Raw genomic sequence first — 12,479 nt, forward strand, 5'->3', positions numbered from 1 at the left:
ATAGACTTTATATAAATAAATATTTATTATTATATTAAATACTATTATTAAATTCTATATCCTATTATAAGTAATTAAAGATGCTATATAGCTAAAGGAATTAACTATTATTATAGAGATTAAAAAGGAAGGCCTTATTCTTATTTATATTAACTTATTTAATATTATAGATATTCTTAAAAAGAATAATTTTAATATAATAACTAAATAAATTAATAATTATTACTTTTTTATTTATAATATAATTAATAAGGGGCTAATTAAGGTTAAATAAATAAATAATTATATAACCCTTATTAATAGCCTAATAAAGCCTCTAGATTAAGTAAAATATATTATATTTAAAGAACTAGTTAATCTTTAGAAAGTAGTAATACTAACCTATATTAAAAATAAATTAAATAAGAAATAATTAATAATTAATAAGTAAATAATCCCCCTTTTTCTGCTATTATATACTTTAATTAATATTAAATAAGAGGTTAGCTAGTCTAGATAGGTGCTTAATAATAAAGGATATATTAGAGGTATATACCTGATTAGGCTTAATGTCACCTTATTTAGTGTGGCTATATTATATAACCACCTACTTTATGTCTAAGCTGTAGCAGTAATAGTAATTATTAGCCATCTCTTCCCTTTTTTCAGGCCTGCTGGGCCAACATATTATAATATATAATCTTATTTATTAAATTTATAGAAATTCACTATTAATCTAGATATATTTTTATAAATAATATTCTTTAGGTTATTAATTTTAAAAACTTCTTAAATATAATCTTTTGAATATCTAGTATTTTCCTTATTTCAAAGCTTCTTAATAATACTTAGAATAGATTAATTATTTAATCATTATTTTTAATTAATATAATTATTCTATATTAAGTAAATCTTTAATTGGCTCTATCCTTATTATACAGGCTTAAATATTTACATTTAATAATTAAATATATAAAGATTTAAATTTAATTATTATTAACCTTTTAAATATATTTAGCCTTAAAGCAATTATTTATCTTACTTATATCATTTATTACTTTATAAATAATAATAATATTTAATAAAATCTTTAATAAATAAAAATTTATTAAATATAGTATACTCTATCTTTTTAAATAATATACCACTATATTAACTAAGTAGGCCTAAAAAGGGAAGAGATAGCTAATAATTATTATTATTATTATAACTTAAATATAAAGTAGATAGTTATATAGTATAACTATATTTAATAAGATAATATTAAGCCTAATTAGGCATGCACCTCCAATATAAAACATATTTGATATCTCTCTCTTTTATTAATATTAAGCTAAAAAAATAATAATCTATTTATTTACTATAATGAGCCTAAGGCATCTCCCAAGCACCTCTCCTAAACACCTCTCCTAAACACCTCTCCTAAACACCTCTCCTAAACACCTCTCCTAAACACCTCTCCTAAACACCTTCACTATCGCTGCTACAAAATATAGAATTATTGTTTTAATATTATAATATTAGATTAGGCCAATATAATCTTAATTATATAATTATTTAGTTAGTGCTAATTAAGTAGGGCTAGAACCCTCTATAGCTGAGAGAGGTGTGCCTTAGGCTATAGTAATAATTATAAAATTATTAAAGTTATTAAAATTATTAAAATTATTAATTGTAACTTTATAAAGCTGATAGAATAAATTTCCTCTTGCATTTTTAAAAAACCATTCAATATAAATAATAATAATAATAATATTCATATTAGCACTCAATCAAGCAAATATTATGGATTAAAGTATCAAATAATTATATAAATCAGTACAAGCAGTCTACAAGAACTTAAAATCAAAAAGCATATTATATTACTAACCCTAGGATCCCTATATATCACTAACCAGCTTAAATAAGATTAGTAGCTTAGTCTATTAGCTACTACTTAACTAGGTATACTTTACCTAGATAGAAATAGCTATATACTAAACCTCTTAATACTAAATAAGGTTAATTAAGTAAAAGAGAAGTAAGGTCTTTATCTTTATATATAGAGATAAGTTAATAAGTCTATTTAAATTAATTAATACTTAAGTAATTATTATTCTTAAGAATTATAGAGAACTAAATATATTAAGAAATAAGTATTTTTATATAGTCTTTCTATTATAGCACTTATTATAATATCTCTATAAAACCTATTAAATTAAATAAGCTAAAGGGAGATATATAGATACCTCCCCTCTAACCTATAGTAGTGATAGAATAGAGATTTTCTTTTAGACACTTAGCTTTTGAATATCACACTATCTTCATTTAGTATTAAGAGGACTAGTATATAGCTACTCTCACCTAAATAAAGTATACTTAAGTCTAGTAGATATTAATAGACTAGGTCCTTAATCTTATTTAAGCTGGTTAGTGATATCCAGAGATCCTAGGGTTATAACACAACTAATATAATTGACTTGATATTATCAGGGCCATCATAGGACAGTCCTTTGAGGTGTTGATATTAGGTGCTTCTTTCCTTATCATCAATATTCTTATTTTACTCCTAACACTAATATATCCTTAGAAACTATTCATTATCTTAAACCATTTTAGAATATTTTTTATAATATCTAATAAACTTTTTATAATCTTTCATAATCTTTCATAACTTTCTTCATAATTTTAGTTTACCAATAACATGGGGTTTTTTCTTTTTTTATGTGAAGCCTCATCTCACCTCTATATAAAGGATACCTTACCTCCTCCATCTTCACACAAACCTATCAAAACTTGCCTCACATCCTCCTTCTTTCAAATACCCTTCCACTTATCATCATGGATCAGCTAGAACCTGTCCCTTCGCCCGTCCAAGGTGTTGGGCCTATATATAGGCCAGAGGCTGAGAAACCTGCTGCGACTGTGTCAAAAGCTGTCTCATATGATAATGTTCACGTCCTCCCTCAAACTCCTCAGTTGATTGCACTCTTAACGTAAGATTCTTCCTGGACTTGAAAAGCTTCTAATGATAGGTCGTTGCATAGTTGACATGAGACCTCATTGATGGCTTAATAGAATGATAAGGGATAAAAAGACGACTCGCGCCGACTTTATCTTTTATTCAAACCGCATAATACGTTTGCTAGTAGAAGAGGGTTTAAACCATCTTCCAGTCATAGAACATCCAGTCACGACGCCTGTTGGCAGGACATACCTAGGCGTGAAATTCCAAGGAAAGATATGTGGTGTTTCTATAATGAGGGCAGGTGAAGCTATGGAACAAGGCTTAAGGGACTGTTGCCGCTCAGTTCGCATTGGGAAAATATTGATACAAAGAGATGAAGAAACTTGCAAGCCTAAGCTTTTCTATGAGAAGCTCCCTAGTGACATTGCTCAGAGATGGGTTCTACTCCTGGACCCGATGTTTGCGACTGGTAAGAGCTCTTCATTTTCTTTATACATCGTCAGAACACTAATCTCCCAGTAGGAGGCTCGGCCACGCTTGCCGTCGAGGTGTTGAAAGCAAAAGGCGTTCCTGAAGAGCATATACTTTTCTTAAATCTGATAGCCAGCCCCTCTGGAGTTGCAGATTTTGCAGAGCGTTTCCCGAGCCTCAGGGTTGTTTCTGCATTCATCGATCAAGGCCTCGATGAAAAAAAGTTAGTCAAGACCGTAATTCCACACCACCTCTATGCTAACAGTCCCAGGTACATAATTCCTGGCCTGGGTGATTTTGGCGACAGATATTATACATTATAGGCTCTCAACGTTCTTCCAAGGGCACGCGGTTTTGATTTTAGAAACAAGACGCCCTCGCGCTAGGTCAATATTTTTCCCCCAGATTAATGTTCGATTGCGAGGGAATGCCTATTTACCTAACTATTGGGCCGAAATGGCTCTGGATGATGGCTCCCATGGTCCCATGGATACATGACTTTCCTCTCTGGCTACTGCGCTCATGGCAACTGCTTTTGCAAATTTATATTTATCGGCAATTACTTAACAAACATCTAACACATTCCGCGTTAAAAATATCAAGACCGATCGCTAATAACACCGTGATTCATTATATCTATATATCTTGAATCACCAGTGCTGAAATCAATAATCCTCGCCCAATCTTTCATCGTGTTCTCTTGGAGGATCGGGAGACGTAGACGCGTTTTGCAACCGTGCCCCTTTGGTATCATGAGTTCCGTAATAATTAGCGGTATCTTTAGCGACGGCATCGCAAGCATCAACCCAGTCCGAATATACATCAACGGGGGCAGAGAGATCTACAGTATATAAGTCACGTTATGCCTTAACTTGGATAAAGAGCTGGAACTTACAATTTATCCCTGTCTGGAAGCGTTGGCCGCACACCTTGCAAGAAAGGTTGCCCAAGCCTAACTTCTTATCGAGCTTCACGATAATTGAATTCTCATGATTGCAAAACAAACATGAAAAGGTGGTAGCCAAGGGCTCCCTCTTCTCCAGTCAGTATAAATCAACTATAGCATTATTACTTAGTTACCTTTTTCGGACCTTGGGGCTGTCTGCTTGACTTCTTTCTTTTCCCCTGCCCACCGAAAAGGAAGGATAGAATTAGAGAGAAGGTAAAATAAAGACCATATTAATCAAGATGCAAGTCGATTTACCATATTTATTGTACTGTAGTGTACAATAGTAATCTGGTATTTGATTCCTTTCCATAATTAGTGTAATTATTCAAAGACCAGAACCTGCAGCCTATTCATCCACCTTAACCTACCCAGCAAGACAGAATATGTCACAGTAGGGTACTCCAATGTAGGAAGGTATCTAAAAATCCGACAGAACAAACTCGATTCAAAATGTTAATGATGATTCAAATTGATCCTGGTGTTGATAAATAGGAGATTGTTAAATCTTGTCTACATATCCAAGAATATGGTTGATTACCTTATACTGGGTTTCCTAAAAAACAGCAGGGTAGTAATTTCAATGATGATGCAACTTGCTCTAGCCTAGGAGCACTAACCTACACAGGCATTCGACTGGATTAGAGTATAGTCAACTAGTAAATAACTAGTTAGTAGCTAGTTCACTTGGCGTATGGAGTACTCTACTAACTACTTCTTAAGCCTGGATGTTCCAGGGACTTAGATAATAGATTTAAGATTAGGCAGTTCACACGTGATAGTTGTGATTATGTAATACATAGGGTCAACGCCTCGCTTAGCCGAATTTTCTGTGTGTGGGTTTTTGGTTTTCAACGCTACCAGCCGACCGCCAGCGCAAAGTCGACCGTTTTCCTCCACCCAAGCGCGGTGCGATACAATCCGTCTGTCTTCCGCCAACTGCACAGATAGACCCAAGTCGCAATCATGGCTGTTGGAAAGTAAGTAAATTGATCTCCCTTGGCTCTATCTGCTCATGGTCATCTCGGGTCGAAGAACGTCAATATACTGATTCTGCAGGAACAAGCGCTTGTCCAAGGGGAAGAAGGGTGTGAAGAAGAGGACTGTTGATCCCTTTTCAAGGAAGGACGAATACTCTGTTAAGGTTAGTTTTTGTGAGTCAACTTACTCAGGACACAGTGCTAACACTCACCAGGCGCCCTCGACCTTCCAAATCAGGGAGTATGTACCGAATGGTTGACGAATCAATGAGATTGAAGGCTAACTCATGATTAAAGCGTCGGAAAGACCCTTGTCAACCGTACCAGCGGCCTCAAGAACGCAAATGACTCCCTCAAGGGCCGTATCTTCGAAGTTTCCCTCGCTGACCTGCAAAACGACGAGGACCACGCCTTCCGCAAGATCAAACTTCGCGTGGATGAGATCCAGGGAAAGAACTGTCTGACCAACTTCCACGGTTTGGATTTCACTACCGACAAGCTGCGATCTCTTGTCCGCAAGTGGCAGTCTCTAATTGAGGCCAATGTGACGGTGAAGACCACCGACGACTATCTTCTCCGCCTCTTCACCATTGCCTTCACCAAGAGACGCCCCAACCAGATCAAGAAGACTACCTATGCGCGGTCTTCCCAGATCCGTGCCATTCGCAAGAAGATGACCGAGATTATGCAACGTGAGGCCAGCAGCTGCACTCTTGCGCAGCTCACCACTAAGCTCATCCCGGAGGTGATCGGTCGCGAGATTGAGAAGGCTACCCAAGGAATCTATCCTCTGCAGAATGTTCGTGTTTATTCATCTCCCCGTCAACTTTATGTACTGACCAGTGGTATAGGTTCACATTCGTAAAGTCAAGCTCCTCAAATCCCCCAAGTTCGATCTTGGTGCGTTGCTGAACTTGCACGGAGAGTCCACGACAGATGACAAAGGCCACAAGGTTGAACGCGAATTCAAGGAGCAGGTCCTTGAGAGCGTTTAAGCCCTGAACATTAAAAAAGCTGTTATCTCTATTCTCTGGTTGCTATCTTGCCGGATAGTGGTAAGGATTTAGACCTTGATTTCAGCAAGTAGGTCTTACCTTTCGACTTTCATAGAGTGTCCAGAGGGGAGGCATATGGATGTGATAATGCATAACCATCATTGTATTCATGTGCAGGTTCAATAAAGTTTGAAAATGAAAATGGTATTTTGTTTCATCAAATAGCTGTAGTCTATCTTCAAGTTTAAGTTTCCTTCCTGTATTCACCTCTATCCAGCATATCACCTACTATAACTATAGTATAGAAATTACCATGTCCACCCACAGATGTAATTACTAGCATAAGGTGAAGGGGTTTAAGTGGACGGGAATTCTTTTGTACAATCACTAGTAAGGGTTTTATCTAACTATAACCAACCCCACCCTATAGAGAATTATAGACCATAATACTGCATATGTAGTCAGTTTAGTTCTCTTTATTGTTTGACAAAGCTACTCTAACCATACAAGCCTATCTCAAGCCTCTAATAGCCGTAAGGAAACCACATGGAAACATAACCTAAAGTACTAAAGTACTGATAAATCCGCCAAGAATTCGTTCTGTCACATGAAATTTTCCATAGATATTGAAGAAACTCGACAATGGTACACTCAAATAAGAATTGATTTTGGTCAATGACCACGAACCCCTGTCAGGGGGGCCCTCGAGCTATTGGGTTGTATGGTATCCACCAATTTTGATAACGGAATCCCTGGTTCCAAATCTTGTTGGTTGAACTGCGCGAAACGATGCTGAAGAGACTTCTCGGCCGGTGCAATCGCTGCATCCATTGCTTTGATAACATCTGTAAGTTTAGAATAATTAGTAAATTGTACAAAACCTTGATTAAGAAACGAGGAGTATGATACCAATGCTTTCATGTTCCCACACATTTGCCTTCATCCCAACTCCATAAAATGCATGTTTGCGAAGAAAAGCTAGCCATGCTTGCACTGCCTGGGGGCTCCCATCTTTGATCTGTATCAATCGACGCAGTGTAATTCGCTCGAAGTTTTCTTGGCTTTTCTTGTGTACAAAGTTGCTTCGAGGGACCGTCCAACGTTCAACGATGCGTGGTAAAGGGACTGGGCCGGACACGGGAAGCTTCAGATAGTAGGCAGCGCGTAGAGCAAAATCCGCGAAGAATTCTAGATTCTGAACGTTGTACGACCTCAATTGAAGATCGCAGACTGGCAGGCCATATTGGGCTTTTCTCCGCAGAGGTCGCAGGTAGATCGCTTGCACATTTCGAGGTAGACGAAGTTCTTCGTTCACCCAGTCCAACCGATTAGCCCTATCATGTATGATTAGGCCATCATAGCATTTTATTATATACCTCAAGGACAAACAAACCATTCTTTTATGTTAATATCTTGTGGTTCACTGGCTGCACTGTGGGTAGTAGTATTTCTTAGTTCAACTATAATTTTCGTTTTTTGATGGGAAAGGTCTAGAATAGACAGTAAAAAATGAATACTTACATCCCCGACTCTATCTCTTTATGGCTTGGAGATGGTGTAGGCTTGGTAGATATACTAGACATCCCTTGCGCCTGGCTCACCAAAGAATGACATGGTGTTGTGAACTTGATTAAAATTCTTTAGTATGCTTGTAATATATTGATTTAAAGGAGCAGCCTTACCCTAAATGACTGGGCCGCCCTGAAAGGCGAGCGCATCGTCAAGTGGAAGGACATATTTCATGAAAATATAATAATGAGCCTACAAGACTCCTCGGATGGGCTTTTAAGTCGGCTTCCTCCGTTTCGCAGGCAAGATGTAGAAAAGGATTCAAGCCAACCACTCTCACCGCCTTCCATAGTTAACTTAGTAGTTGCCCTGGTGGGCACATGCACACCGCCTTCTATAATTAACTTATACGCCGTACTCTGTACACTTAACTACCTACCTAAAGTGATTGATTAGTTAGTTAGTTACCTTGGGGAAGTGATATGGGTACAGCCCCCAGCTATAGGCGTACAGCCCTTACCTTCTATTTATAGTTAGTATTAATATATAGACGGCCTAGCATATAGTTACTCTATACTATACTTTATACTCTATAAAGATTAACTATAGCCTACCTATAAATTTAGCACTAGAGTCTAATAATATTAATAATATTAAGTATAACTATTATAAATATAAGAGAGCTAATAATAATAGTAATAGAACAAAGACTTATATGTATAGATATAGATTAATAGAGTAGATATATAGAGTAGCTCTAGATAAGAATATCTTATCTATTAGGCCTCTAGCCCTACTCTATACTTAGTTATATATTAATAATTATTATAGGCTTATATAATTACTGTAAATTAATATAGGAATTACTCCAGTAATTAACCTAGGAATTAGCATAGAAATTGATATAGAAATCACTTAGAGATTAATATAAGGATCACCTTAGCATCAATATAAGAATTAATAGTAGAATTAATTATGACAATTAAGTATAGGTAGTCTAACTATAAATGGAAGCTAAGGGCTGTACGCCTATGGCTAGAGGCTGTACCCGTATAGCTAGGGGCTGTACGCGTATCACTCTCCATTACCTTGGACCTACTACCTATCTCAAATTCCAGTTGGAGAGCTCAGCCTAGCTAGTCTAAGCGTCGCCTCGAGTGCATCCTACTGAGTAGATCAGGTTATTATGTAGTACAGAATATTTAGTAGAAAGCTTCATTCATCATCACCATCTATCATTATTCTCTTCCGTAACGGGCTCCTTGCCCATCAAAAACTAACTTACTTTCAATATACTCCGTAGGCAAAAGGTTTACTAGGTATGGAGCACTCGTATAACCAACTATAGGGTCTAAACTTCCATATTATCCCTACTGAGTAGAAAAGCTTCTGGTTCGCCAGTAATTTTCCATTTGCTGGCGAATTTTCCTTGCATTAAACTGAAAAACTTTCCAGGGGCCTTTTGATATACTTTATCTACTCCGGGGTACTACTCTATTTGAACGGTATAAGATTTTTCATGTCTCTGAGAGCTGGAGCAAGTTACAAGGTTTTCAAGTGGGGGGATAGACTAGTCTATATTTGTTCTTCACCCCTCAATCATTTTTAAAAATTATAATATTAGTTGCTCCATACTACTGCTAATCTACATATTTCTTATTATCAATATTATTTCTGTCTGTTGATCGCCCATATATTCATTTTTCTCTCATCTTCAAAATGTCCCAACTACAAACTGAAGCATCATTGTTTGATAAGGCAAAAGACACAATAGAATTCTTAAAATCACGCCTACCCTCGCCTTTACTTGCTCCTCGTGTTGCTATTGTTTGTGGATCAGGCCTCGGAGGGCTCGCAGATACGGTTCATTCTTCACCGAAGGCGGAATATGACTATTCGGATATACCCCATTTCCCCCAATTGACTGGTAACCCCAACTGGCTTATTCCATGGGTTTGAATACAGCACTCCGCTTATACTTATAGTAACTGGACATTCCGGAAAGCTAGTCTTCGGGCTCCTTGCTGGTAAAGTCCCAGCAGTATTGATGGTTGGCCGTGCACAGTAAGATAAAGCTTCCTGTGGCTTGCACTTTTGATGCTCTACGTACTAAAATATTAAGCTTTTATGAAGGCCACTCCATTGATCAAGTGACATTTCCTATTCGAGTGTTTAAGCTGATGGGAATTGAGACAATTTTCCGTATGTAATACAACTCTTTTGCTCTAATATCACCTCCAACTTGATCGGAGGGAATGAATGTACCTCGGAGAATTCATTACTTACACGATCCAGTTACCAATGCGGCGGGGGGGCTGAACCCTGAGTACGCAGTCGGCGATATTGTGGTATTGAACGATGTCAGTGTGCTTTCCTTTCCTTCGCTATTTCCCACTCCCCCATGAAATCATTCTCACATGGGTCATCCAGCATATATTCCTTGCCGGGCTAGCAGGTATCCACCCACTTCGAGGACCCAATGAACCGGAGTTTGGAGTTAGATTCCCTGCTTTATCCGATGCATATGACTTAGAACTTCGCTGTTCCGTACATAATGCTTGGAAGTCAAAGGCATCCGAAACTAGCAGACGCCTCCACGAAGGCGTGTATGCTTTTGTAGGAGGCCCAAGGTGCGTATCCCAACCAAACTATGATTATCCGCCAAAATTTGGCTTACGCTCATAGCTATGAGACGAGAGCCGAGTGCCGCATGCTTCATTTATTGGGAGCCGATGTCGTAGGCATGTCAACGGTCCCGGAGATCGTGGTGGCTAGACACTGTGGAATACGAGTAGCTGCTCTGAGCCTTGTGACAAATAAGGCGGTTCTATCACCTGTGCCTCGAGGTGATGACAGCTTTTTACATACCAGGGATGCAGACGAGTTAGGCGCAATTATGACCGAAGGCAAAGCGAATCACGAGGAAGTGATCGAGGCAGGACGCGCAGCGGCATTTGACATGCAGGTACGTTATGATGACCTTGGTTCGATAACTGCGTAGTAACACTGGGTCCAGATGTTGGTACAGGCTGTCGTTTTGAATATGTGGGCCGCAGAGAGTTGAAAAAAAATTCCTATGGTGTCATGGCGTTCATCGCCGAACTGCTGTGACGTTGATCGCGCTTATTTGTGACTAAACTTGCTCGCCGGGTAAGAGAAGAATCGAAAATTGACACGGTTGTTACTTCGCATCAAGCTCCAGATCATTGTTTGGACCGGTCTCTTTTTGTCCGCAAGTTGTGGTAGAAAGACCGCTTTCCACTTCTTTTGCTTGTTTGAACATTCGTGTACCTTGAGGCCAGGCGTTTGCTATCTTTTTCGATGGCCAGGGCCTCCTCAACGAACGTTCTCTTCCGATCCCTTTTCGAAATCCGAGCCCCAAAAAACTCAGTAGAGCCTTCAATGACTGTTCCAACCTGTGAAAATTCCGGCGCCTTTGCTTTGGCATTATCTTTCTTATAGTGTCTTTTTGGGTCTAGCACTGAACGCATTCGTATTAATTGTAGATCGCGTCTGAGTTCGGGAGTGAGCTCTGTTTTTGGCATATCAAACCAATCACTTCCTGCTGTAGCTCGAGTCTTTTTGGAACCAAAATTGTTAGCATATCTAAAAATATGGTGTATGTGGCAGAGTGAAAAAATTAGATGCTCAGAGTAACTATGAAAAATTAAAACTCTCACTGTCATAGCGCAACCCAAAACGAGTTGTGGAAGCCATGTCAAGAATAGAAAATTGGGAATGTTCTCATCATAGCAGCAAGACCGAAGCGAAGGAGACTATTGGAGAAGCAACTTACATTCCCACCTGGTCTCTTTGACCCCGTAGCCATTACACAATTAGTAGGATGAAAAACATCCATAGATTTGTGATCCACGATTCGTGATGAATCGATTGAAGTTACATCATTTTTCTGAGAGAGGTATGATTTGACAGAATGATTGACTTCTAAATGGGGAGTGGAGGAGCTGATCCGTCAGTAGGAGCGAACATATCTTTCCTGTTTTCACTCTAACCTTGGCAATGGGGAGCCAGTCACAAGCTGGCCATCGGGAATTTCAACGGTCAGACTTGGTTGAATATTCCGTTGATTCACACGTAGCCGGCTCTCGGCATCATGTAGAAGGCGTTGAACCTCATCATCTGTGAGATCAACTTCCTCATGACGTTGAGCGGCGGTCTTCTCAAAGCATGTCGAATTCTTCATGTCCCAAGATGACAAGAGACAATGGAAGTTGAAGCTAGGATTGAGGGTTGACTGGGATGTGCTTTGAATTTATATGTTAGAGAGAATTTTTATTTGTGGGTGGGACCCAATAAGGTACCTACTTGTTATTAGCCAAGGTAACCAGTGGATGCCTGCGAGTAAGTTTGGCGCTATGTCAGCTGACCTCGCGAACGCATGCCTGGCATGGGGTCAGGTACCTAGTTAGCTACCAGGTAGTTACCTAGTTATCCGTTAACTAGATGCTTCCAGGAACTCTGCTGCCATACATACATATAGACACATACAAATTTACCTATATTTTAAAGTAGTATTTTGAATTATCCAGTACTTAGTAAAAAATGTCCATAAACCTTTATTCAATAACAATTTCTTGAAACTTGAACACTCTGTAATCTGTAATCTGTAGTCTAACGCAATGCAGTTGGAT

General features: G+C 38.3%; 6 protein-coding genes across 6 annotated transcripts; 3 read left to right on the forward strand and 3 right to left on the reverse strand.

Moving 5' to 3' along the window:
* Positions 1-2,799: 2,799 nt before the first annotated feature.
* On the forward strand, positions 2,800-3,720 carry ASPZODRAFT_154228 (hypothetical protein; the record flags this gene model as incomplete). The annotated part of the gene is made up of 4 exons (XM_022726063.1): positions 2,800-2,954; positions 3,037-3,395; positions 3,449-3,620; positions 3,669-3,720. The coding sequence occupies 4 exons, from the start codon at positions 2,800-2,802 to the stop codon at positions 3,718-3,720; spliced, it is 738 nt and encodes a 245-aa protein (XP_022578214.1).
* On the reverse strand, positions 3,672-4,746 carry ASPZODRAFT_135701 (hypothetical protein). Its single transcript, XM_022723873.1, has 5 exons — positions 4,715-4,746; positions 4,602-4,648; positions 4,478-4,522; positions 4,293-4,431; positions 3,672-4,238 (listed from the first exon to the last, which is right to left on the reverse strand). Exons 2-5 carry the CDS (start codon positions 4,602-4,604, stop codon positions 4,063-4,065), a joined length of 363 nt encoding a protein of 120 aa, XP_022578215.1. The 5' UTR covers positions 4,605-4,648; positions 4,715-4,746; the 3' UTR covers positions 3,672-4,062.
* A 563-nt stretch (positions 4,747-5,309) lies between these two features.
* Positions 5,310-6,318, forward strand: ASPZODRAFT_19017 (hypothetical protein; the record flags this gene model as incomplete). The annotated part of the gene is made up of 5 exons (XM_022727319.1): positions 5,310-5,323; positions 5,403-5,487; positions 5,539-5,564; positions 5,621-6,122; positions 6,175-6,318. The coding sequence occupies 5 exons, from the start codon at positions 5,310-5,312 to the stop codon at positions 6,316-6,318; spliced, it is 771 nt and encodes a 256-aa protein (XP_022578216.1).
* Positions 6,319-6,703: 385 nt separating this feature from the next.
* Positions 6,704-8,095, reverse strand: ASPZODRAFT_122642 (hypothetical protein). The gene is made up of 3 exons (XM_022721328.1): positions 8,001-8,095; positions 7,228-7,943; positions 6,704-7,163 (listed from the first exon to the last, which is right to left on the reverse strand). Exons 2-3 carry the CDS (start codon positions 7,712-7,714, stop codon positions 6,991-6,993), a joined length of 660 nt encoding a protein of 219 aa, XP_022578217.1. The 5' UTR covers positions 7,715-7,943; positions 8,001-8,095; the 3' UTR covers positions 6,704-6,990.
* A 1,325-nt stretch (positions 8,096-9,420) lies between these two features.
* ASPZODRAFT_135703 (hypothetical protein) lies at positions 9,421-10,948 on the forward strand. Its single transcript, XM_022723874.1, has 7 exons — positions 9,421-9,754; positions 9,813-9,891; positions 9,950-10,029; positions 10,123-10,187; positions 10,258-10,457; positions 10,513-10,792; positions 10,844-10,948. The coding sequence occupies exons 1-7, from the start codon at positions 9,547-9,549 to the stop codon at positions 10,889-10,891; spliced, it is 960 nt and encodes a 319-aa protein (XP_022578218.1). The 5' UTR covers positions 9,421-9,546; the 3' UTR covers positions 10,892-10,948.
* ASPZODRAFT_135705 (hypothetical protein) lies at positions 10,673-12,115 on the reverse strand. The gene is made up of 4 exons (XM_022723875.1): positions 11,841-12,115; positions 11,624-11,792; positions 10,844-11,405; positions 10,673-10,792 (listed from the first exon to the last, which is right to left on the reverse strand). The coding sequence occupies exons 1-3, from the start codon at positions 12,029-12,031 to the stop codon at positions 11,031-11,033; spliced, it is 735 nt and encodes a 244-aa protein (XP_022578219.1). The 5' UTR covers positions 12,032-12,115; the 3' UTR covers positions 10,673-10,792; positions 10,844-11,030.
* Between the last annotated feature and the right edge of the window lie 364 nt (positions 12,116-12,479).

This window comes from Penicilliopsis zonata (assembly GCF_001890105.1).
Source record: "Penicilliopsis zonata CBS 506.65 unplaced genomic scaffold ASPZOscaffold_17, whole genome shotgun sequence".
NCBI lineage: Eukaryota > Fungi > Ascomycota > Eurotiomycetes > Eurotiales > Aspergillaceae > Penicilliopsis > Penicilliopsis zonata.